Source organism: Drosophila takahashii, chromosome 2R (genome assembly GCF_030179915.1).
Source record: "Drosophila takahashii strain IR98-3 E-12201 chromosome 2R, DtakHiC1v2, whole genome shotgun sequence".
NCBI classification, from domain to species: Eukaryota; Metazoa; Arthropoda; class Insecta; order Diptera; family Drosophilidae; genus Drosophila; species Drosophila takahashii.
Window position 1 is genome coordinate 31,199,612 of NC_091679.1, and position 25,159 is coordinate 31,224,770.

Consider the following 25,159-nt stretch of genomic DNA (forward strand, 5'->3'; position numbering starts at 1 on the left):
TCATGTAGATTTCGTTCAATAAGTAACTAGGGCTTGACTAAATTGTTATAAGTATTGATAAACTGCACATCCTAACGCTACGCTAAACTACTGTGCTCTGGTCTGTTCTGTTCTGTTCACTTCTGATCTTGTCTTGGACACCAAATCGTCTGTCGATCTCTGCTTAATGGGGAATCGCCTGAGCGTCATCTAACTCATATTAAGGACTCTTATTTATGCCGAAATTGCCACTAATCTTGGTTTGTTCCGCCGGCTCCTGAGTGTGTCTGCGTGTGTGTGTGTGTGTCGGTAGAAAATGTTGTATCAAATGCTTTGGCCACGCCCACGTTCAGTTCTTGTTTCAGATTTTCCCTCTCAGTCGTCCGTAAACGGATGGTCGGATGTCTCGCTGCTGTTGCGCCGCCGGCTCTCCAGAATCCGGGTCGCCTGCTCTAGCGTCTCCTTGTAGAAAATGTTGCGAGGACTGTCGCTGGGCAGCGAGTACTCGGAGTTGTCCATTTGCGAATTGAGACCCAGTACAATGTTGAATGCGGACGCATCGTAGCCGTGACAGCCGGAGTATCGGTAAAGAGGCTTCTTGTTGAACTTGCAACCATTCGATTGGGCACCTGCAAAAATACACATGAAATATTTTAGCGATTTTGTTTAATAATGTATTTAATATTATATTTAATCAAACAAAAACACCACTTGACGAGGTAAAAAACTAGTAACGATCGCACTTTCCACAAAAGTTCTGATATCAAATTTTGAGACGAAAAATGATTTTACATTCGAAAAAATTAATTCTTTTTTAAAATTTAATGATTTTATCTATTTTTTTTGATTTTCTAATTTAATTCTATATATAAAATATATTTTATTTTAACCCATTCAATCCATTTGATTTATTTTTCTTTGTGTGGTGAGGGGTGTTTATGGAAATAAAATGGAAATGGAGTGTACCAAATAAGATAAACGATTAACTGGAAAACAGGGCTTATCAAATGGAAAACTATAATTGGGCATTAGGCAGCAGTGCCACCTCAGTTGGGTGATGAAATGGACGCGACAGTGATGGTGGAAAAATCGGAAGTCCCCGGCATCGCTATACAATGCGAACTTTTGCTGCCCAATGGACATTTGCAAAGGACTTTTGAATTCGACATAGCGAATATTAGACTGCGACGTCGTCTGGTGCGCCGCTTCTACGGAATACTAATTGTAGGTTTTCCGCAATCCATTTTTAAATCAAACAATTTGTTTTTATTTATCATAAACTGACGATTGCAGCTACAAGTGTTTTGTACTTTGCCCTGTCTGGAGTTGTTGCTACGATATCCTCTGCCTTACAATTATGTAATGCCCATATCCATGGTATTAACTATGTTTCTGTATACCTGCTTTTATGTTTGGCGGGATTGGAGGAGATTCGCCCCTTATAACTACTTGGTACTGCTTTTAAGTACATTCATCGGGTCATTTAATAGGAGTGTATATCTACTTAATTTGGTCCAATCACATTGGGTGAGTTTAAATATCATAACATTTCTTAAATAAATACACATTTAACTTGTTTAATTGCAGGTCTATGTCTATCCCGTCATCTTAATCCTAGAGCTTTTAGCCCTAATGCTGTACTCCGCCCAGGAGCGCTTCCGGTTCACCCAGATTCGTGGGATTTCCATAATCTGCCTTGTCTTTGGATTGTTTCTACTGCTGGCCTACCGCATCGACCGTATGGTGGAGGTCTTTTCCGGAATGGCCTGCACTGTGGAGGCGTGGTACGTCATTTACGACACCCACTACATGCTGTGCGGTCGGCATGGCTACAATATTGGAGCCCAGGAGTATGTTTTTGCCGCCTGCAACATTCACTGCGATGTGCCCAAGGGGTCGTGGCGTTTAATGAAGATGCTCTTCTTCAGCAAAATTGTGGAGGCCATCCGCATGTTTCGCGAATGCTTTAAGACCGAGGTTTGCTAATAGCATCCCCAGTTGGCTTGGAAATACATAATTTATTTTTCGATTCAATTTCGGCAGTCAAAATTTTTTTTAATAAAACCAATCTTTAGCTACTCTTGAGTCATGCCATTTTTTTTCCAAGCCCTATCCAAGACCACGCTTTATCCCGCGATCAGGGATAAGCAGAAGATGATTCTGGAGCAGGCTCGTCCGTTTTTCGGCAGGGCTGGGAAAATCGAAAAGGCAGAGAGTCATTACAGCCTTTTTAGGCTCAATACAGAAACATCGGAGATACCTCTGGTCAAACAAATGGAACACCTTCAAAATAGCCGGTTTTCTACCAAGGGTTTGGGGGATCTTTACTCAACGAATGGAGTTAAATCACATCATGAGGAAATGGAGATGCCAAAATGGCAGCACTTCAATGATCACATCAAGGAGCTTAAACAGATGTACAAACCCCAAGAGCAGGACTTGAAAACTAGTAAATCAAAAAGAATTCTCCCCCGTGTTAGACAAACACAATCGATTGAACAAAAAGAAAGTCCCAGAAAGCACATTTCTAAAATAAATCACATTAAAAGGCAAAAAATCAAAATCAAACAACGTAATAATCACATACAACCTTCGGCAAAACCCTTGAGTTCCAATGCGTCTGTTGAAGAATTTTGCCGGCTTCTAAATGGACTACTTAGTAGATTTGTGTTTAGAAAACATCAAGCAAAGCGGCTAATAAAGTTTTCTCGATTTAATGATAAACCAAGAAAAATATATAAGAAGGACAAAATTGGCACGAGCAAACAATTACAGAAATCATTACATTATCAAAGATTAGCTGAGAATGAAGTAGAAACAAAGCTAACCAAACTTTGGCCAGCTTTAGTAGAGTTGGGCGAGTTGAAAGGTCCAAAGAATCCCAAACGGCTGTCCAAGAAAATGCGGCATAAGATTTTAAAGAAATTATCTCGAACTGCCTTGAACTTACCAACGCAATTTAAAGATCTTCTGAAGCGCAGATCATCAAAAAGATCATTAAAACAAGAGATTAAATCTTCCTCGACAACAAAACCAAAACCAATAGAAATAGAAAGGGCCAGAAAACTGGCCTCTCTGAACGACAAATTTGATTATAAGTTGGGCGAAAGATTAAAAATTCATGACTATGGGTTTAAGTATCTCAAGGAGCGAGCTTCGAAGCTAGACGCTTCCAGTAGTAGAAACACCCCAACGGACCAGTTAAGAGATTCCCTTTCACCACTGAAAGCGGGCGTTATTTCCAACAGAAAAGTCTTTCGTACTATGGACACGAGTTTAAGGAGTTCAACTAGACAAACTGCAGCAGACATGTTCAATAGAGCAAACAGATCCTACCGTAGAAACATAAGTTCCAAGGCAGAACTTTTGGAGCAATTGGGTCGTTTGGAGAATTTAAATCACCCAGAATCCGACAGCTTTGAGTATTTCGAGGAAACTGCATCGGCGTCTGACCTTTCGGAGCAAATTAATAAAAAGTATGCGTCGATTAAACGAATTAATCAATCCAGGGCGTATTCTGCATTGTCAAATCCAGTCATCGAGTACTCGCCTTACGACTTCTTTCCCTACGATGATTATCAAGAAACTCATGTTCCTTTAAGAAAAAAGAAGCACCAACCCGTTAAACCATTAAAGAAAAAGCAATCTAAGAATTGCCATAGAATTCCCATACCCCAGACTGATGCAGTTACTCAAACCCAATGCGAATGTGAAGTTTGCAATTTACTGCAAAAATATAAGACAGAAAAAGAGACACCACTGGTGAAGGAAATGGCAATCAAACAAGAATATTTAGCGCAACGACAATACTATATGCAAAATGTGAGGCATAGGAAATTTAAAGTGTCTGATAACGCTGGAAAAAATCAGAGGGATTCGAACTCACTAATCAAATCTAATCACAGCGATAATTATTCTCAAAACAGAATTGGAATTGCAAATTTTGAAGATACAAATAAAAATCTGCAGAGCTATAAAACCATTTCCGAAACTTTTGGTCTCAAAAATTATAAACCACAAATCTTAAAAGCTTACAAGGAACCCGATGTGACGAACATTTTATTACGTTGCTATAAAACACTTTTCAAAGCTGAGCAGCGGACAAACGAAATATTTTCTAATGCTTTTTTGCCCAACCAAAATACTTGCAGAGCATGAAGAACAATTTGTTAGTGAAGTAAACGAGTTTAAATGGTTTTCAATTTATAGAAAAAAAAGAAGTTCGCGGCCATCGATTGCAAACTACATCTGAATAATATGAAAAGTGCATTTACTTCATTTGATTGAATCAATTGACAATGAACTCTGTGTTCACTTCATAATATGGAAAGGGAAACGAACACAGAGTTTATTTCAAATAAATTCAAGGGAATGAAGCAAGCTATATTATATTATACGAGGGCTGTCCGATAAATAACCGACCTCAACGTCAAGATAGCGGCACATCTGAAAAAAAAGTGTCTACTTCAAATTGTGCATATTATAAAAGCTACTCGCCAAAATTTCAGAAATTTATCTTGCGCAATTATCTGTTGACAGTCGTTTTTGTGAGTCTATTTCGGTGATTTCCCCAAAATGGAAAAAATTGAATATCGAGCTGTAATTAAATTTTTATTTTTGAAAGGCAATACGCCTTCACAAATCAAAGATGAGTTGGACTCTGTGTATGGTGACTCTGCACCATCGTTTACCACCGTAAAATTTTGGGCAGCTGAATTTAAACGTGGTCGCAGGAGCTTGGAAGATGATGAACGTCCTGGGCGTCCAAAAACTGTAACCACTAACGATAACATCGCTAAAGTTCATCAATTGGTACTAGACGACCGCCGGATTAAAGTTAGGGAAATAGCTGAGATTATGAAGATGTCAAAAGAACGTGTTTGTCACATATTAAACCAAGATTTGGGCATGAGAAAGCTGTCCGCGCGTTGGGTGCCGCGTTTGCTTACGTTAGACCACAAACGTGCGCGCATGAACATTTCCAGCGCTCTGTTGGCTCAGTTTAGAGGCAATAAGACCGAGTTTTGGCGCCGATTGATAACTGTAGACGAAACTTGGATTCATCATTATACGCCCGAAACAAAAATCCAATCTAAACAGTGGATTGAAAAGGGGGAACCGGCCCCAAAAAAACCCAAAGCTGTGTATTCGGCTGGGAAAGTGATGGCGAGTGTTTTTTGGGACAGCCATGGAATTATTTTTATCGACTATCTCGAAAAAGGAAAAACTATAACAGGAGCATACTACGCATCATTATTGGACAAGCTAAAGGAAGAAATTTCGAAAAATCGGCCACATTTGCAAAAAAAGAAAGTCTTGTTTCACCAAGACAACGCCCCATCTCACACCTCAACAGTCGCCATGGCGAAAATCCACGAATTGCGGTTCGAACTGCTTGACCATCCACCTTATTCACCGGATCTAGCACCAAGCGACTTTTTTTTGTTTCCTCAACTTAAAACTGCGCTCGGCGGCCAGAGATTTTCGTCAAATGAGGAGGCAATCTCTTTCGTGAACTCGTGTTTTGCAGACAAAGACGTCAAGTACTATTTGGAAGGGTTGCAGAGATGGGAGCATCGCTGGGAGAAGTGTGTTCAGTTACAAGGAGACTATGTAGAAAAATAAAAAAAAAATTTTTGAAAAAGTCGCGTGCATCATGGTTAGGTCGGTTATTTATCAGACAGCCCTCGTATATCGTTGGAGATAAGAAACAAACGCAAAAAGGTGGAAAATGTCCGGTTGAATAAAAGTGAATTGTTCGATCAAAAAAGGCACTGTCACGTTTGCCATCAATCCCAATTCAGATGGTAATTACATAAATTTCCCTGATGTGAGTGCCATCAACGGAATGCCGTGCAAATGACGGTCATTAGTAGACCAGCCCCAAAGGAGAGATTGGGGTGGCACGAATGTAGGTTTGATTGATTTATATTGAGGGAAGCAGGGGGGCACATTCCTAATGACAGTTTTCCATATCCTAATTCTACCACAACTGCCGACTCACCGATTGGATCGATGCATTCGAGGGTGAGACAACACTTAAGCCAGGGCAGCATTATCTTCTCGGTAACCAGGGGACTGTCCGAGAAGAATACCGCATCCAGGTCGACCATCCGAAGGAAGTTGAAGTCCTCAGCTTTCGACTCGAAGTAGTCGAACATTTTGGGATGCGTCAGCGAGGACACAGCCGTCGGTGTGTTCCAGCCAAGGACGCCGACGGACCGAACTCCAGCCGTCTTTACTCCTGGCTTCATCACGCCGCCTTGCAAGCTATGCAGCTGGCTGGAGCTGCCCCGCACTCGCATGTAGTTTTCCAGGAACAGAACCGACCGAGCACGCATCAGACCGTCCTTGATCACGATGGGCCGGTAGGCGTGCGTCCGCTGATCCGCGACGAAGGAGGGGAACTCCGACAGGTCATAGGTGATCACCGAGCAGCGGCTGTTATTGCAGTAGGCGCCCAGGTCCCGCAGTTGCTCCTCGGACACGCCCAAGTCGTAGATGAGGAGGTACTCGCTGGGAAGCTTCGCTGCAATATTCTGGGCCAGTAGAATGGCCGAGGCAGCCTGTCCCTCCAGCACATACGTGACGACGGTGAAGCTGATCTTTGTTCCGTTGTACGGCGTGGTGATCCGCTTGCGCTGTCCCCGCTGCTCGCGATCTCCCGCCAGGCCATCGAACGTGACAGCATCCTGGGGACGCCGCAGGCCCCGCAGCTCGCTGAGCTCCTGTTCCGCTTTGGTCGCGGGCGCTGGGAAATCTGTTTTTGGCAGGTGCTGGTGACCTGGTGACCCAATGCCACCCTGCTGCTCCTGCTGTTGCTCTCCTCGTGAGGCATCCTTTGGCGAGGTGAAGCCCAGAAGCAGCAAGTACTTGGGGTCTATTTCAAGTTTTTTGCGTTCCAAACCAACGCGGAGGTTCTCCTGTAAGAAATAAATAGAAATTTTCTGTTTTAAATACGGTTTTGATGAGGGATTTAATGAAATATTCTTAGACGGCCTCAAAAAAATGCATAAATGAATAATAAATTGTACACAAAACCGCGGTCAAGTAAATATTTGTGCCCAAAAACCAAGCTCAGTGAGCGGAATTTGCCTCGTCATGGGAGCCATTTCGAGGCGACTTATATTAGTTGGCCCGGCGGAAACCCACATGTGAGAAATCTTTCCATTACGACCCTCTCACACACCTCCCTTCCTGCAAATACCCCAACCCAAGACACAAACGCCGCCGCACAATGGAACCTTCTCGTGCCGATGTTAAATTTGTGTCTATTATTTGTTTTGACTGTGGCCAGAGGCGAGCGTGCCGCATGCTCTGGCTCCTAGTGCCGCTCCTCCTCCAGCCAAAAGATGGTGTCAGGTGTGCCCCACAACGGACAAACGGCGAGTGGGCCTAAGAGGAAAAAACCGAAATTAACCTGCGGCAAAAGGCGGTCGGCAAAGGCGAAGGCTAGGCGTCGCCAAACCCAAATCGCATGACAACCTTGCTCGGCAACTGCCATACCGATAAAGTGCACTTCAAACAAAAATGAATGCTTTAAAAGTAAGAAAAAAATTTTCATTACCGTTTTAGCTTGTTTTATAAATTATGGAAATCATATTATATGAGATTTATTTATAAATGAGATTGTCGGTGTATCTGATTGCTTTTCAATTGTAAGCTTCATATAATTATGAATAAATCGCATTGATAAGAATAAATTTATTCGGCTACATTAAAAAAATTTCTTAAAAGTTGGCCCAAAGCAAGAGCAATTTAAAAACGGCTTGTAAATTTAATTAAAGCCAAAAAATATCTATCATCATCTTTCATAATTAATTTTATAAAATAAAAATTAAAAAGATAAAGATAATAATAAAGACAATTTTCAGAGTGTGGCATTGGGCCGAGAAATTTGATTGTGCATATTCTCCCTGCTGAACTTTCCCCAAAAGACACTCCTCCGCCCACCGTTTAGTTAACAAACAACGAAAGATACTAGTTGTTTTACTTATGGCTACAGCCGTAGTTGGGTCGCAATTGAAAGCGATCAGCTTCAGGGCCTCCTGGCCCAAGGACATTCGAATCAATCAACTCTGTCCGTGCGACATTGCGCTTGTACAACGAGCATATTGATTTTGTGCCAATCGGGTTTGTGCACTCTGCAGCGAACTGAAGTCACAGGGGGGATGTTCCATTTTCCGTTTTTCCCTTGGGTGGGAAACGAATTTAATGTCAGGTGCTGTGTGAAGTTTAAGGGCTAACAACTCGGAACACAAAGATATACAATTCCAGATAAAACACTTTAAACAACTTGAACAACTCCTCTAAACAAACGCAACTAAGATGGAGGATATATCACATGAGGAGCAAGCCCTGATCTGGGACACCTTCCGCATCTTGGACAAGGAGAACGAGGGCGCCATCACCTCCAAGGAGCTGGCGGTGGTGATTCGCGCCCTTGGTCGCCAGCCCAACGACGCGGAGGTTCAGTCCATGATCAATGAGATCGACTCGGATGGAAATGGCTCCATCGAGGGTCGGGAGTTCGGCAACATTATCCTGCGCAAGATGCGTGATACAGGCCACGAGGACGAACTGCGCGAGGCTTTCCGCATTTTTGACAAGGAAAACAACGGCTATATTACCACCACCGAGTTGAAAAATGTGTTTTCCGCCCTGGGCGTTAAGCTCGGCGATGAAGAGTTGGAAGAAATGATACGCGAGTACGATCTGGATCAAGACAATCACCTCAATTACGAGGAGTTTGTTAACATGATGACCGCGCGATAGTCCCTCTGTGAGTATGAAAGAGGGTTAATGATTTAGAAAAGTTCCAAAAACATAAAAATTTTACTTATTAATGTTTTCATTTATCTTCTGCAGGCGATAATGGAACCTTTGATTTTATTGTCATTTTATGTTCATGCCTTATTCTAGAAGAAGTTGACACCGAAACTAACCAGAAACTAAACAGTTCCAAAAAGTTAAAAAAAAAAATATATATATTTTATTTTGGCCAGTATGGGCACTTTGACCGATGCCCAGATCGAAGAGATCCGGACAGCTTTCCATCTTTATGACACCGAAAAGTCAGGATTTGTGAACGTTAGGCAGCTCGGAGGAGTTATGCGGGCCCTTGGCGAGATCCTTACCGAGGCGGAGATATACAACCTGGCCAATGAAACTGATATGGACTTTGGTGGCCAGGTGCAATTCAAGGACTTCCTGTACGTGATGTCCAAAAGACTGGAGGAGCAGAACAGCCTTGTGTCCCTGAAGCAGGCCTTCAAGATCTTCGATCGCAACGAAGTGAACAGTTTTACGATAACGGACATCAGGGCGGTGATGACCAATCTGGGCGAGAAGATGTCTGATAGCGACCTGCTCGAGATGTTCCAGGACATTGATCTGGATAAAGATGGAAAAATCTCATTCAACGAATTTGTTGCTGCCATGCGAAGCTGAAATAGGAATTCCAAATTGAAAGCACCAAATAAACACGAACCCATTCCAAAATAATAGAAAACTAAGGCCAAACCCAGTAGCGTTTTTCCTATGGTTCGGAACCACTTTGAATTCCCCCCGAATTCCTTTGGGTCAGTCGGGGCAGCGCCAGAAAGTCGGCAGTAAAACCTTGTCCCAAGAATTCGGATTGTATGTGTCCATGTGGCTGGGCGCGTGACTCCGAAATGGGCGAAATGGTCGCATGTGCCTAATGGCCGCCGGGGAGTGCCAGGATATTCGAAAGGGTGACGGCGATGGGGCCAGGCAATCATAAAAACGAGCCACGCTGATTACGATGCCAATTTAAATATTTGACCAGGCACCGCACTCGCTATTTACCCTTTCGTCTGGCGAGGCTTAGCATAGAGTGTTGACTCATTTGGCAACTTAATAAGCACGTCGTGCTAATAATATATTCTCCATTGACTAATTTTCATATCACCTTATCTTAACTAATATACAACCTTTCCACTAATCCAGTTCTAATTAGAAAACATTTGTAGATCATTCTTATGTTATATGTTTCTAAGTATTATGTTATCTTTAAAAATAAATTTTATTACAGAATGTATCTTTATTATAAGGTAATAATATTAATACAAAGTTAGTAAAAGGTCCCTTCTGATTTGAGCCAAGAGGTTATTTTTGTTAATGTCATTACTTATATCTATACCAATTCAGAATTAGGTAAACTCTGAAACAGGAAACTACAAAAACATACTTACATTATATCCTAAAAAACACTAACGATAAGCAACCAAAAAAAACTAAGAAAGAAAAAACAAAAATGAAACAAACAACATATACCCTGACAGCTGACCAGATTGTGGAGATCCACGAAGCTTTTGAGATTTGCGATCCCCAAAAGACTGGAATCATCCATTCGAAGGATTTGGGAACTGTGCTGCGTGCCAAAATCCCACAGAGTCTGAGACCTACAGATTTGTGGAGGGACTAGATGGATTCAACAGCGGTACAGTTACGATCGATAACTTTATCCAATTGATGATGAAAAACTTTCGATTTGTGCCATAACCAAAAGTCCAAACATAAATTGTGGAGATTTGTTAACCTTCAAAAAAGGTGCCATCTGTATATTACTATATTTCTCAACAACAATTTCATGTAACAGGGCAGTAAAGTAAAGAGTATAAAATGTAAAAGAGTAGCCTTTGAAATAAACTTTCGTGTGTAGGTTTTTAAAGCTAAAGTCACGCTGCTAACAAGTCAGTACAACCCTAACACTGAAACTGAATGCAACAAAGAATGTAGAATATTCTTCTGATAATAAATTCTGATTCGAAGCAGCTCAAAAAGTCTTACACCGACATGGATCCACCCGAGTATACTCTGTCCACAGACGATCTTAAGGAGATTCGCGAAGCATTCGCCCTTTGTGATCCCCAAAATACTGGAAGAATCAGCCCAGAAGATTTGGGAACTGTGATGCGAGCTCTGGGGCAAAATCACACCGAATCTGAAATTTACAGATATTCCGAGGCGCTCGAAGGAAATTTCTTTGGTTTCATAACACTTGAAGATTTTATCGAATTAATGACCAAAATCTACAAAATGATGGAACATGTTGATCATTTAAAGGCAGCATTTAATATCTTTGATTACGATAAAGATGGGTATATATCACATAGCGAGATGCGCACCGTTTTCACCAATCTGGGTCAAAAAATGACTGATGAAGAGTTTGATGATGTTTATCGTCAGATTGATGTGGATGGAGATGGCGTCATTACCTGGAAGGATTTTTATACCGCCTATAGATCCTAGTCTAGGCATTAATTCTCGTATAAATAACTTTAATATAATTTTACAATGAATTAAATAAAATTTCAGGAAACCAAATCCTAATAATGTTATTAATAAGTTGAAAGTGGCTTTAAAAAATTCTGGGAATTTGTAAAAGTCTGTTCTCATACTTTTTTTACACTAAAATAATTTTGCAATTTGTGAGACAGATGTATTCAATACAAGCTAATTTATCAGAATTCTCTAGTATAAAGACGGCCTTGAACTCAGATATTTATAAAAATGTCGAGTGTCATTAGATAAAATAACACATAGATCATTATTACCCCAAAGCTGAAACCTACAGCACACACTAAAAACTACAAAAATACTGTACAAAAAAAAACAAATAAAAATATTATAAACTTAAAACATGGAAGACACAAAAGAGGAGGAAATAACCGTTCACCCTCTGACCGAGGATCAGGTCACAGAAATCTGCGAAATCTTTGCGCTCTATGTAACCGAAACGCCTGGAATGATTAGCCAATGTCATCTTGGCGAGGTGATGTACCAACTGGGAGTAATTCGCACAGAGTCCGAGATCAATTGCATGTTTCAGGAATTTGAATTGGAATTCAGCGAGATGGTCACTTTAGAGCAGTTCCTCAAAGTAATGACCAAGGTCTACCAGCAGATATACGACAAGGATTCCCTAAAAGCAGCCTTCGACGCTTTCGATGAAACCAAAAATAATCTAATACACGGCAACGATTTACGTCACGTTGCCCTGTCTATGGGGGTAAAGTTTACCGATCTGGAGTTCGAAGAAATGTTCAAGCAGATCGATTTTGATGGGGATGGAAAAATTGGCTGGGCTGATTTTCTCAAAGCTGTTACTAAGCCCTGAATTTGTTACAAAAGTAGTTCAATAAAATACGTACATAACCTTTATTATCTTTTCTTATTTTTTGTAGTATTGAAACTAAAACAAAATATAGCACATTGTTTTTATTAACAGAAGAAATTAAATGAAAACAAGAGAGAACGCTATAGTCGGGTTCGTGTCCCGACTATCTAATACCCGTCACTCAGCTAAAGGGAGTGCGAACGCTGTGTCGGGTTGGTGTCCCGACTAATAATCGTAACTCAGCTAAAGGGAGTGCGAGGGAGATAGATATATGTTGACAATTTATAAAGCGTATAACTTTTTAATGAATGGTCCGATTTGAAAAATGTCTTCTACATTTCGATAGGTATAAATATACACAACAAAATTGCATTTATACTTCTCGGAAATCTTTAAAGATGTGGGCGCAGGACCCATTTTAAAATCGTTAGTGGGCGATTGTGGGCGTTAGAGGGGGCGTGGCGCTCGGCTAAAATAAACTTGCGCTGCGTAGGAAGCCAAAGAATATGTGTGGGAAATCTCAACCTTCTAGCTTTTGTTGTTTCTGAGATCTCAGCGTTCATACAGACAGACAGACGGACAGACGGACAGACGGACAGACGGACAGACGGACAGACGGACATGGCTAGATCGACTCGGCTAGTGACCCTGATCAAGAATATATATACTTTATGGGGTCGGAAACGCTTCCTTCTAGCTGTTACATACTTTTGCACGAATCTAGTATACCCTTTACTCTACGAGTAACGGGTATAAATATGCTTGGCCATAGTTATACCCGTTACTCGTAGAGTAAAAGGGTATATTGTATTCGTGCAAAAGTATGTAACAGGGAGAAGGAAGCGTTTCCGACCCCATAAAGTATATATATTCTTGATCAGGATCATTAGCCGAGTCGATCTAGCCATGTCCGTCTGTCCGTCTGTCCGTCTGTCTGTCCGTCTGTCCGTCTGTCCGTCTGTCTGTCTGTATGAACGCTGAGATCTCGGAAACTATAAAAGCTAGAAGATTGGCATTTTGCATGCAGATTCTAGGAGTTCCTACGCAGCGCAAGTTTGTTTCAAAATGGTGCCACGCCCCCTCTAACGCCCACAATCGCTTATATACGATTTTAAAAATTTTAATATTTTGGAAAAGTAAAAATGCAGTTTTATTGTGGTTATCAATACCTATCGAAATGTAGAAGAAATTTTTTAAATCGGACCATTCGTTAAAAAGTTATGCGTGATCAAAGTTTTCTATCTCTATCTCCATCCCCCTCGCACTCCCTTTACCTGAGTAACGGGTATCTGATAGTCGGGGCACCCGACTATAACGTTCTCTCTTGTTTTTACACTATTTTTGCCATAAAGTGCTTTAATTAATACAGAAAATAGGGCAACGTTTCGTTGAGTTTGTCAGTAAGTTGCTCTCGACTTGGAGGCCATCTTTGCCATCGCCCTCGCACTCATACTCATGTTTATCAAATGTCAAGAGGTCAGCCATACTTTCCCAGAACGTCACATGGATAATTTAAAAAGATTATCGTCCAACAACAGTTTAATTGTATTATTCTGCAAGTAAGTGGGTGGCGGTGCGACATTGAGGTGAAGGCTGTCAAAGCTATATGGCAATCGATAGAGCTCGTTTAGATACTCCTCACACATTCTCATATTCACACAGGTAAATATGAAATACGGGTAATCGCTGCACAAACGCATTGATAAAGTTTGCGGTCATCGGTGCAATTTAAGTCATTGATTAGTCCATCCATTAAAAGAGTTGACACAAATCGTCACAAATAGGGCGGCATCAATATTTTAAGATACTCGGAATGCTCCAGAATAATGCTATAATTGGCTTATCAATTTTCGAATTACGTTTCTGCTTGAATTATGAAGCAGTTTTGTCTGCCCCATAGTTTTGAAAACAACTTAAGGTCGTATTTTATTTAATCGCAGCACATGTTTTATTCCCACGAATCGAGAACTTAGCAATTTAAAAATTGTAGGGTGGGTTTTCAACCATATTTGTGTGTATAAATATGACCCATAACAAATAGGATGCACTTACTTTTTGAAAAGGTAGCTTTTTAATTAACAGTTGTAATATACCCTTTTCTTACATGTATAGCTTTGCAGTTCTCTCAGAAATTTAGTTTGCATGGTTAATGGGAAATTCCATTGTATCGGGGACCTCATAGACACCACATTTTTCCTGAACACATTGTGGAAGTCGTCGAAATGCATCATGTGTTGGCAGTTGAACACTCAATCACTTTAATTGTAAGACAATATGCTTGCTTACATCAGTATAAAGTGGAAATTGAATTGAACACATAAGCGTAATTCGAGTTAGTTATACATACTATCGGTAGTAGGGCAGGAAAACCAGTTTAGTGAAAAATGCATTGTAAATTACTCACAGAAAACAATGCAATAGGTGTTGTTGCAATTGTAGAAACGGGTTTTTACCAAAAATTACTTAAAAAGCGAGTAACCCCTTTACAATGTATTCCGATTTTTAGAAGATAAGTTGATCCCTATCACAACAGGGGTATTATTCATTAATGCTTCCGTTATCTCTGTTTGTCGTGATACCGAAATTGTACGTTTCTGTTTATCTGACTTAGATAACAGCTAGTTGTAAACTTCAAAGTCAAGACTCTCTTTTTTAGGGTTCCATTAAATCTATTTCTTTTTATATGCGTACACTCAAAATAAATTTAACCCTAAATTTTAGAAAATCGCCCTAAAAATTTCTTTTTTCTAAATACAAGAAAGTTATTTCTAAATCTAAGGAAATTTTTCTTAAGTCAAGAAAGTTTTTCTCAAATCTAGGAAGTTTTTCTTAAATGTAGAAAATGGTTACCATGAACTAAAATCACCCTAAAATCTAGAAAAAATGTCCTAAACTTTAGAAATTATTTTCTGAAAAATAGAAAGGCAAACGAAAATAATAAAATATTTTGGCAACACCTTTTCTAAAAATTAGTGCCCTAACCCTAAAATGAAACCAACCCTAAATAATAGAAACATTTTCTAAAAAGTAGAAATTTTTTCTAAAAAATAGAAATATTTGTTTTCACATGCTCTGGCACACCAAAATGTTCAATGCCAGAACTTGTCAACTGCCGGCCGGCTGTTCCCGTGGCGCAGACGGTTAAAGCACTTGGTTAGCAATCGAATCGACGCGGGTTCGAGTCCCAGAGCAATTTTTTTTTACCTTTTTTTTAATTTTTTTTTTTAATGTTATTTTATTTTTCTTTTTATTTATTTTTTTACTTTTTTTTATTCTTTTTTTTATTGATGGCAAGCGGTGAACTGAAAATAATTAGGTTTATATTCAGCTATTTACTATATACTACACATAATATAAATTGCGTTAGCATAAATATATACATATGTATATACGTATGTAAATAAGTAAAACGCGAATGGTCAAAATTATGCAATTAGTATTCAAATGTATTCTCCGCTTGACCCTTTACATACAATGCTCGGTTTGCCACAACAAATTTATGTGCTACAATGGCCCAGTATGTAGGCCGTTCGCTCCTCGCGCGGAAGACCCGGGTTCGATTCTCACGACGGACAAGTAAAAATTGTAAGTTTTTTTCATGAAGATAAAATATTAACTAATCATAATTTATACATTCCCCCATTCCCCCGCAGTCCCGTAGTCCACATTTACAACCACATTTGGCTTTGGTTACATAAGAAATCCAAGTGCAAATACATAATAATAAATACATAACCTTTAACATTCACAATATACAAGACACACAACGCCTGCATATGTACATAGGGAGGAGTACATAATATAAACGTATATACAAAAAAAATCATGATTGAACATGTTTTTTTGTTTTGTTTTTAATTTCTATTTTTTAGGAAAATTTCCTACTTTTTAGAAATTTTTGCCCTTAAATTTAGTAAAATTACCCTAAAATTTAGAAATATGACGTCAAAAAAAATCAAAAATATAGAAAAATGTGACCCTAAAATTTAGGGCTAGCTTGTCTTGAAGACAAAAGTAGGGCGATTTCCTTGACTTTAGGGTTAATTTTATTTTGAGTGTACGTGATGCGAAAGGAACAACCCACCCACAACGGGCCAATTTAAAGTGATGAATTATGGCCAACTGGCTATATACATAAGTTTAAACCTCTCCCTGAACCGCAAGAAATCCCCCAGCAGCGGAAGTCTCTGAGCAGTGGTTAACCGCAGTCCCCTCGAGTTACCCAATAACTCAACGGACTTTGCAACCTGACTCCGGCCGGAATATAATTAGTGTAAACAGTAAACGCTTTGGCATGCGAAACGTAAACAGAACCAGCGCTGGCCATGGATTTGTGTTTGCCACCATGGCCAAAAGTGTTCCGAAATGAACCTGAACCTGGTCAACATCCGCCCTTCTTCCTTCTCCTCCCCTCCCAGACACTTGTGTGAGTGATGCTGATGACTTTCGGTTTACTGCCGGCCTGTTTGTCTTGGCCAAGTGCGCTAGACTGCCTGGCGTATCTAGCTCTCGGCCATCAGGACGTGCTTCAATTTGGCTAAGAGCACCGAAGTGAGCAGAAAATAAGCCACATGTGTGGGCGTGGTTGGGGCGGAGCATAGTTCAAGGCCAAGTTTGATGCCAAAAGCCAGACGCTGCCAAAAGCAATTGCCAGAAAATGTTGTGGATTTAGGGCCGTCCATCAGCATTTAACTGTCTGCTGATAGTGAAAACTATGAATCATACATGTGACCCGCTTCATAAATCAATTAGGTTCGCATTTGTTTTTCCCGAGCTCCACACCCTGGTGATAAGTTCAAGCGCTTGAAATCGAAGAAACCGTGCTCTGGGGTTTGTGTTTTCCCTATTTATCTGTGACAGTTTTAACGCGCCAGCGCCAGATACGAATAGATTATTGTTATTTAATACCCTTATCTAGGTCATTCAATCGAATTTGGGCCGCAGTGTCCATATCAGTGGTTGGCGTCGGCACTCAAAGACCCCCAAAAATTGTGACTCAACTCACCTGAAACTCTTTGAACTGCTGGTGCGTCTGTACGACGATGTTCTTGAATGAATCGTTCGGCTCGCCGGCCGGTCCGAATGCGATGAACACGATCGTGGCGATTATCACTCCGATCAGTAGCAGGATCAGGTGTTTCGTGCGCATGGCCGCTAAAATTGACTTCGATTTCGCCTTGTAGCCAATTTTGCGGGCAAAGATGCGCTTCAGGGTGAGTGAGGCCTCCAGTCTGAAGGCTTTCTGGCTTCCCTTTTAGCCAAGTGGCAAAGTTTGTCTAGTCCGTTGTTGTTGGCATTAAATCATCATTAAATCACGCTAAATTCTAGCTTGCATTGCAATTTAGTTATTGAGCATTTATTTGTTTATTTCGTCTTCTTCATTATGGATGTGGTTTTCCGTTGTCAACATAATTTTTCGACCTGTTAATGAAAAAAGAAAGCAAGCAGCGTTAAATTTTTAGGTTTCTTTCGTGACATTGAAATGTTTTTGCCTCGGTCTTGGGTATTTTAAATAAATACAAATTTATCGTGCACGCTCCCAGATTGTGTAAATAAACTATTGATTTATTTATACCGAACTATAAACAAATTTCTTCTCTTAAAGAAAAAATGCCTACAGCCGTTTGTTTGTAGGTAATTAAATTTAGTTGTTTATCCCTAAGTCCCAATGGTTTAATAACGAAATCTTTAGCTCTACAAAAGACTTCACTGATACGAATAGACTTTTTTGATTACTTTAGCAGATTATGTTTTTTTTCTGTTTCAAATGAGTAACCATAAAACGTTCCTAAAAATTGAACAAAATGGGTTACATCTATTGTTTTTTGCTGTTATTTATTGCTTACTATATATTAGACATCTGCATGAATAACAAAAAATACATATTCGAATTGACAATGTTCGAAATGAGTTGAATGAGTTGGAATGTGTAGGGAAACTGGCTTGAATAAATAAGTGTACTGACGTAAAATTCAGTCGAACCAGAAATGGTGATGGAAAACGAATCGAGTAAATGAGTACACGAACAACTCAGACGAATTTATTCGAATCCATTCGAGTTCTTACATGACGTCATAAGGGCAAAATGGAAAATTAAATTTGTTTTGAAATACATACATAAATATTTGGCTTTATGTCTTTTTTTTTTAAATTACAAATCTACCTTTAGTTTTAGCTCGCCACTGAATCCAACCATACCATTTTTATATTTAAATCCTAAGAATTCGCGGACCAAGGAGGAGAAGTATAAAATAGGGTAGTGAAGAGGCAGAAAGGAATGGTCTTCCTTCTACCGCAAATCCTAAGAATTCGCGGACCAAGGAGGAGAAGTACAAAATAGTGTAGTGAAGAGGCAGAATGGAATGGTCTTCCTTGGACCGCAACTTCTTAAGAATTTATCTAACAAACTCCAGGATGACTATACTAAGAAGTCTCGGTCCAAGGAAGACCATTCCTTTCTTTATCTGTGGCGATGGAGGCGGATCTTTTGGTTCTGAGATATGTTCATAAAACTAATTTTTTCCATATTTTTTTTGAGTTCTCGTGGATTTTTGCATGTGTTTTGAGTTTAAACTAAGGGGAGCTTGGTAATTTCGAAAATAAGAAATCACAAAAATACTTATTTATAGACATACATATATGTATATCAAAACAAATTTAATTTTATATTTTGCCCTTATGACGTCATATAAGAAAATCGAATGGATTCGAATAACTCGAATGATTTCAGCCTATTCAAATATGACATTCTGGTTTTCGTTATCACTCGTTTAACTCTAGGCCTTTTCTGTCATACTCTATACGAACCAAGATGGAATCCATTCTAGTCATAGTGTGCTGAGCATTTACTCAACTCTATTCTATTCGAATGGAATCATTTCAAAGCCTGTTTGATTCCAGTCATGCAGATGTCTACTATATATCCTTGCTGTACAATTATGAAAAGGAATTTTTGGAGCTTAACGAATAATTAGACACTTGCTGATTGCGGTTTTTTATAGAACTTGCTTAAACTTTGGGTTTTTGGCATTGCGATTAGTTAGTAGTAGAGATTAAGAGCAGAAACCACCATTACACTGAAAAAAAATGTTAAAATGGCTCCCGGAAAGCAATTTTCTGTGAAACTTCGTCAGTTAATTGGAAAACTCAATTTCGAACGGAAAACTGTACGGAAATTCACTGGATTGGTTGGAGAAGTCAAGTCTACTGCCCAGGAAATTACTAAGAGGTTCCGGGATAAATTTTGATTTGACAATAAAGTAGGGGAAGGCCAAAACAAAATAGTAATAGTAGTAAAGAAATCCATAGCTCTACAAAAGACTTCACTGATACGAATAGAATTTTTTGATTGCTTTAGCAGATTGTTTTTTTATTTGTTTGAAATGAGTAACCATTTTGATGTACATATTACATATATGACTAACTTTTTTTGTTTATAAGTTATTTCTAAGAACTTTATAAATCATTTTATTTTATTTGTTTTTACTAAAACATGACTATAATACAAAATAAGACATTTAAGAAGCATAAGAAACTGTATGCATCCTTGCAAAACAGAAATGATATCCAAACCCAACCTAATTTAAATGGAAAAGATTTCTGTGAGATCCCCGAAAGAAAGTCATAAAAGAACAAGTTTTAGATGTTAGTTATCTTTAAAATGCAAAAATAAAAAATAATTAAAATCATGCTTCCTTATCAACCATTTTCATTAAAAAAACATTTTTATAAATATTAAAATTAAAATAAAAAAAAACTAATTTTTGTAATTACATTTATATGGGCGTGCCACAGAAATCGCAGAGCGTTGAATGGAGTGTTTTTGAAATGTGCATCAATACGTTTTATTCGTATTATTAATATAATTTCTGTGAAGTTAATAATTGTATTTAAGAAACGCCATAATGCAAATTGAACCGTTTTACTTCATCCCAATTTGACTGATTTTGATCACTTGAGACCGAAAAGTAACCCAGATAATTTAATACCCCTGATCTGAGGTAGGGGCATTCGGCAGCACCCCCAAAGCAGAAGCCGCGTGTTCCCCTTGATGGGGTTAATTTCCTGGCGCCGGGCCAAAATGCGAGATGACGAGTGCAAGGTGAGGGCAATATAGCGACAAATACACATGTATGGGTATGTAACGATGTGACAATGATGTGTAATGTGCGTCGACTTACGCTTTTTTTATGCGGCGCTTAACAAAGGGCAGCGGCTATTCGCAGTTACTTTTGTTGTTCGCCGCGTGCAGCTGTTGTTGCTGGAGGAGATTGGGGTGTAGAAATGAAGAAGGCCGAGAAATTACCGGCGCAGCCTCCATTAAACTTTTCTGATAAGCTCACTCGACACACACACACTGGCACCAGCGACTTGTTGTTGGCCCAATACTTTTACATAATTTACAGTTTCTGCGGCTTGCGGATTGCACTTTCAGTTTCGTATTCGCAACGGTAAATAATATATGCGAATCCCGACGAGCGGCGCGGCGAGCAAACAAAACACTTGAATTCGCAGTTCAAGAGGCTTCTTCAGCGCTAGCTATTAATGGCCTGCGCTGCGCATTCACTATGCACCTGCTGCGGAAAGCGGAGGACTCAGTTCACAGGCCTATAATTTAAAATGCGGAATAGCTAAAACTGCTCTAGAATCGGAAACGCCGTGCGCGCTTTGAAACGCTGCTGAAAGTTTTTTTATGCAAATTCGATGGGCGATAGAGGTGGGGGAGCACCAATCATCGATGCATCGATGTTTTTAAATCTTTCGATGTTTAATGAGGACTATCGATGTTTCCGCTATGTCAGGTAGGTGTCTTTGCTAAAACAACTATTAGGAAATCGGAGTTTCTTTATAATCCTGTTAGATTTATAACATCTCCTATTGGTTACAATATTCTCTAAAAAACCGAAACTAGATTAGGTCTAAATCTAACTGGAAATCGTATTACAGAAAAACGATTTCATAAAAGAATCGATTAATCGAGTGGTTTAAAGCTCCACTAAATGAAATTGCTTAGTGATGTAATGTTGTGATGTAGATTGTACATTTATTCATTATTTGTTTGAACGAAACAATAATAAATATAATATTAATAATAATAATAATAAATATAATGTTGTCTATAAAAGAAAAACTTGATCAAAGCTTGGGACTGCTGAAAAAATATGACTGGTTGTTGAATGCCTATATTCTGGTTAGTACTTGCAATTCATATAATTATAGCTAATAAGATTGTTAATGATAGGACTTTTTTCTGGACGACCATTGGAGTAAGCTTCCTGAAAACTGGCAGCAACGCTTGGAAAACATTCCTTTGGAACACCTAGCAGATCTGCTCGAGGAGCATGATCACCAGCTGAACTGGCCAGTGGATCTAATGGACCTGAAGCAGGAGCTGCATAAACTTTACATTGGCCGTGCGCCCAGGAACAATGTCGAAGTTGGTAAAATGCCGTAGATTTCTGAACCAGTTTCAGTTACATTTGTGTTAATATCTTTTCCCCTGCAGAACTCCTTTCCCTGCCCACTCCTGGACCATCCCAAGCTGAAGTACATGTTCCTCAAGCGGGTGAAACCAAAAAAGCATCATGAGGTCACTCGAATGGCGGAGATTTGTGCCCTCAGCCATCGGCAGACACCTGTTGATTTCATTGTCGATTTTGGAGCCGGTGTGGGTCACCTGGCACGCATCCTGGGCTACGGATATGGTCTGCAAGTGTGCTGCTTTGAGATGCAACCCGATCTCAACCAGCAGGCGAGCGAAATCGATCTGAAACTGGAGTCCATGGCAGCAAAACACCTGTCGCAGAAGGAGTCCGAGCACTTCCATCGACCTGTGCATCTCACACAGCGCTTGGAAAGCGGCACCCAGCCATCGCAGTTCCTCGCCAGCATCCGGGAGGCCCTGCAGCTGGAGGACGACCAGTTTCGCTTCGGAATCGTAGGCCTGCATCCGTGTGGCAATCTGGGACCCACGTTGATGCGCATGTTCCTCGGCTGCCCGCAGGCCAAGTTCCTCAACTTTGTGGGCTGTTGCTACCAGAAGATGACCACGCAGGCCACGCATCCCAGGGAGCAGGTGCATGGCTACCCGCTGAGCAGATTCTTCAGCGAAAAACCGGAATGCCAGCTCAGTTACGAGGCCCGCGAGATCTCCTGCCACGCCATGGAGGTGTATCACGATCGTCTGCGGGCTGGGGACTACGAACACCTGCGAATACACTCCCTAAGGGCCGCCGCCGAGCGAATCATTGTCCAGCAGTTTCCAGGCCTTCGGCATTGTGCTCTGCGCAATGTGAAGCACTCACCGGGCATGACGTTCCACCAGTAAGTTAGTCCCATTGCCAAGACAACTGTAGGTTAACATATTGTGCAGATATTTCCAGAAAGCCGTACAGGGAACTCGCTTCGAGGCTCTGGACAGCCGGCTTCTGAGTAGCGAGCAGACGGAAATAGACCTGGCCAACTGGCAGCGGATAATTTCCTTCTACACACTTCGATTAATGATGGCTCCGCTGGTGGAGAGCATTATTCTCTACGATCGCTGCCTGTTCCTCATGGAAAACGGTATAGATCGACATTCAAAGTACTTAACCAGTATTAAAAAACACTTTCTTGCAGACTGTCAAGTGCGGATTGAGGCCATATTCGATCCCCGCCTCTCACCTAGAAACCACATCACCAGGGCAGTGAAACCCTAACACAGATAGAGTGGAATTACCCTAATCTGACCATAAATCTCACAAAAGTGCCCAATCCCGTCTGATTCTTATCGTTAAGTGGTTATGTTGGTTTTATATATGAGTTTATTTTTATATAGATAAAGATAATATCGTGACGCCGATAAAAAATGCACTTAAAGTTTGTCTAGATCGTTGGACGTTAAGAAAGGCAGGCTCTTCACTTGTAGTAGCCCTTCTCGGCCGCCGCCTCGACAATAGTGCGAATGGCGGTGAAGGCCTCGCTGGCGGTGGGCTGGATCTCCACGGCGGGCAGTATGAACAGGTCCTGGCTATCCGGAGGACCGCGCAGCTCGAAGGTGTAGGCGATGGGGATCTTGGCCTCGGAGTGCGCCCAATCCATGCTGCCGCCGCTCGACGGATAGATGGTCTCATACAGGCTGCCACTCACGTAATCCCTGCCGCTTTCCGCCTTGATCGCTGCCGAAGCCTTCTTGCCAAATTCCTGCAAATCGTCATAGTTGGACACCCGTTCCTTGGTGTAACCGTAGGGAAACATCAGCATTTGGGAGTAGGAATGCAGAGCAATGTAGGTCTTGATCTGCTCCTTAGCCGCATTTGCGCGTATAAACTCAATTAAACGCTGGGTCTCCAGTTCGCTGCCAGCGGAGGGACCTGCAAAGTCGTAGCGGGTGGGATCACTACTAGACCCGGTCGAGTTCCAGTGATCCGGATAGTTCCTGTTGAGATCCACACCGCGGCAGGTGCCGAACAACTGGCGATTCTTGCGCCACATGCGATCGTGCTCGAAGGTGTACTTGTAGCCATCGGGATTGACGCAGGGGAAGACGAACCAGTTGTAGTCCTGGGCCAGTTTCTGCACCCCCGGATCCTGGGAGGTCAGCAGCTGGTCGATAATGTACGTGGCTGCGGCTGGGGCAATCCACTCCCTGGCATGGATACCACTCTCTATGAAGATGGCCTTGTTGCTGGGGCTGCTGGACAACTTGACGCCCTTGATGGCATTCCCCTGGGTGCTGGTGCCCATGTCCAGCACGGTGACGCGCTGCGGGAACTCCTGGGCCTTTTTGTCCAGCCACTCGTAGATGGTCTTCAGGTGGAAGAAGTGCTGCCAGTCAAACTTCGAGGCATCAATGCTCTCCGGCTGAACTTCGCCCATGTTGCGGTCAATCTTCTCCTGGAAGTTGTAGGTCTAAGGGAGGGTGTTCCTGTTTAGTAAATATATTTTAAATATACTATTAATAGCAACTCACCAGCACCCGATGCTTCACTTTGTAGGTCTTGAGCAGATCGGCTATGTCAGCCACGCGATGAGCCGAAACCAGAATGGACAACTTCTGGCCAATTTCGCGGGCGTGTCCGATGAAGGTCAGGCTGTCGCTCTGCTCCTCCAGCTTCTGGAACAGTTCGATCTGCTCCTGGTTCTCGAACTCCACATTGTAGATGCGATAGTTGTCGTAGCGGGCCTGGTCCGGAGGATTTCCGCCACAGCCGGAGGCCTTAGCCACCGGGCAGGTTCCACTTTCCAGTTTAGTACTGCTCGCTGCCATCGTCACAATGAGAATGACTAACCATTGCGCTCCGATCCGCGATGTTAGCATATTTATAATATTTGTTTCTATTTTTCCGCTTTGTTGTGTTTGCCAGAGAGCGAGAGAACCGAGTCGCAGAGAGGTAGAGTCGCTATCAGCGAAATGCTTGCTGTTGCAGAGGGGGCGGTTTGCGGGCAGGGCCGGAAAACCATAAGTTCTAGAACAGCTGTGTGATGGCTAATCCAGGGTTTCCATTTCCAGCGAGCATATTTCGCAGACACATATGGGTTATGGCCGCCATAAACGGATTCCGCGAAAAGTACTCCATTTCCATTTTTTACAAGGTGTGTCTAGTCAGGTAATTTTCATGAATTTCTACTTTACGATTGCAAATATAGGAATTTATCAAATTACTTTAGTTTTATTTTGTGTGGTATCCATATGATTTTAAGTATGGTTTGAAATGCAGGAATTTTAGATTAATTTTTTTGGTTATGATATTAAATTAGAATAGATTTAATGAACAAAAATAAAAAAACTGCGGAAATAAAAATTAAATTTTAATTGCACATCAAGAAAGAATTGTACAAATAATTTTTAACCCTGTCAAAGCCTTAAGAATTCAAGTTTTTAAAGCCTTATTGAATCGCAGACGATTAATTTTTTAAAAATTTACACAGATTCGGCAGAAAAGATTATTAAAACCTCGAATAACTTTAATCTTTATTGTAAATGTAACATTTTTCAAGACCTGTAAAGCTGAAAAGTTCATTTTTAATTAACTGTAATTTTTTGTTTAATACAAATTA

At 40.8% G+C, this 25,159-nt stretch overlaps 8 protein-coding genes across 11 annotated transcripts; 6 read left to right on the forward strand and 2 right to left on the reverse strand.

Moving 5' to 3' along the window:
* Positions 1 to 188: 188 nt before the first annotated feature.
* Positions 189 to 20,816, reverse strand: LOC108055031 (uncharacterized). Its single transcript, XM_017138208.3, has 4 exons — positions 20,302 to 20,816; positions 17,127 to 17,542; positions 5,984 to 6,902; positions 189 to 608 (listed from the first exon to the last, which is right to left on the reverse strand). Exons 2-4 carry the CDS (start codon positions 17,268 to 17,270, stop codon positions 355 to 357), a joined length of 1,317 nt encoding a protein of 438 aa, XP_016993697.2. The 5' UTR covers positions 17,271 to 17,542; positions 20,302 to 20,816; the 3' UTR covers positions 189 to 354.
* LOC108055036 (protein lifeguard 2) lies at positions 1,042 to 1,965 on the forward strand. Its single transcript, XM_017138212.3, has 3 exons — positions 1,042 to 1,203; positions 1,273 to 1,506; positions 1,567 to 1,965. The coding sequence occupies exons 1-3, from the start codon at positions 1,042 to 1,044 to the stop codon at positions 1,963 to 1,965; spliced, it is 795 nt and encodes a 264-aa protein (XP_016993701.3).
* On the forward strand, positions 1,988 to 4,360 carry LOC138912599 (uncharacterized). Its single transcript, XM_070213704.1, has one exon. The coding sequence runs from the start codon at positions 2,068 to 2,070 to the stop codon at positions 4,135 to 4,137; it is 2,070 nt and encodes a 689-aa protein (XP_070069805.1). The 5' UTR covers positions 1,988 to 2,067; the 3' UTR covers positions 4,138 to 4,360.
* On the forward strand, positions 8,198 to 9,011 carry azot (ahuizotl). Its single transcript, XM_070213747.1, has 2 exons — positions 8,198 to 8,761; positions 8,848 to 9,011. Exon 1 carries the CDS (start codon positions 8,308 to 8,310, stop codon positions 8,752 to 8,754), a length of 447 nt encoding a protein of 148 aa, XP_070069848.1. The 5' UTR covers positions 8,198 to 8,307; the 3' UTR covers positions 8,755 to 8,761; positions 8,848 to 9,011.
* LOC108055040 (uncharacterized) lies at positions 8,881 to 9,483 on the forward strand. The gene has a single exon (XM_017138215.3). It carries the CDS (start codon positions 8,986 to 8,988, stop codon positions 9,427 to 9,429), a length of 444 nt encoding a protein of 147 aa, XP_016993704.2. The 5' UTR covers positions 8,881 to 8,985; the 3' UTR covers positions 9,430 to 9,483.
* On the forward strand, positions 10,688 to 11,280 carry LOC108055038 (uncharacterized). The gene has a single exon (XM_044395832.2). It carries the CDS (start codon positions 10,798 to 10,800, stop codon positions 11,251 to 11,253), a length of 456 nt encoding a protein of 151 aa, XP_044251767.2. The 5' UTR covers positions 10,688 to 10,797; the 3' UTR covers positions 11,254 to 11,280.
* On the forward strand, positions 20,786 to 22,970 carry LOC108055081 (methyltransferase-like protein 25B). 4 transcript variants are annotated; one of them, XM_070212553.1, is made up of 6 exons: positions 20,901 to 20,922; positions 21,247 to 21,311; positions 21,363 to 21,557; positions 21,627 to 22,444; positions 22,494 to 22,684; positions 22,739 to 22,970. In XM_070212553.1, exons 1-6 carry the CDS (start codon positions 20,916 to 20,918, stop codon positions 22,816 to 22,818), a joined length of 1,356 nt encoding a protein of 451 aa, XP_070068654.1. In that variant the 5' UTR covers positions 20,901 to 20,915; the 3' UTR covers positions 22,819 to 22,970. The 4 variants fall into 4 exon arrangements, with proteins under 4 accessions (XP_070068655.1, XP_070068654.1, XP_016993769.2 ...); XM_070212554.1 differs by lacking the exon at positions 21,247 to 21,311 and having other exon boundaries at positions 20,786 to 20,922; XM_017138280.3 differs by lacking the exon at positions 20,901 to 20,922 and having other exon boundaries at positions 21,153 to 21,311.
* On the reverse strand, positions 22,910 to 24,482 carry LOC108055015 (zinc carboxypeptidase). The gene is made up of 2 exons (XM_044395904.2): positions 24,072 to 24,482; positions 22,910 to 24,010 (listed from the first exon to the last, which is right to left on the reverse strand). Exons 1-2 carry the CDS (start codon positions 24,417 to 24,419, stop codon positions 23,018 to 23,020), a joined length of 1,341 nt encoding a protein of 446 aa, XP_044251839.2. The 5' UTR covers positions 24,420 to 24,482; the 3' UTR covers positions 22,910 to 23,017.
* Positions 24,483 to 25,159: the final 677 nt, after the last annotated feature.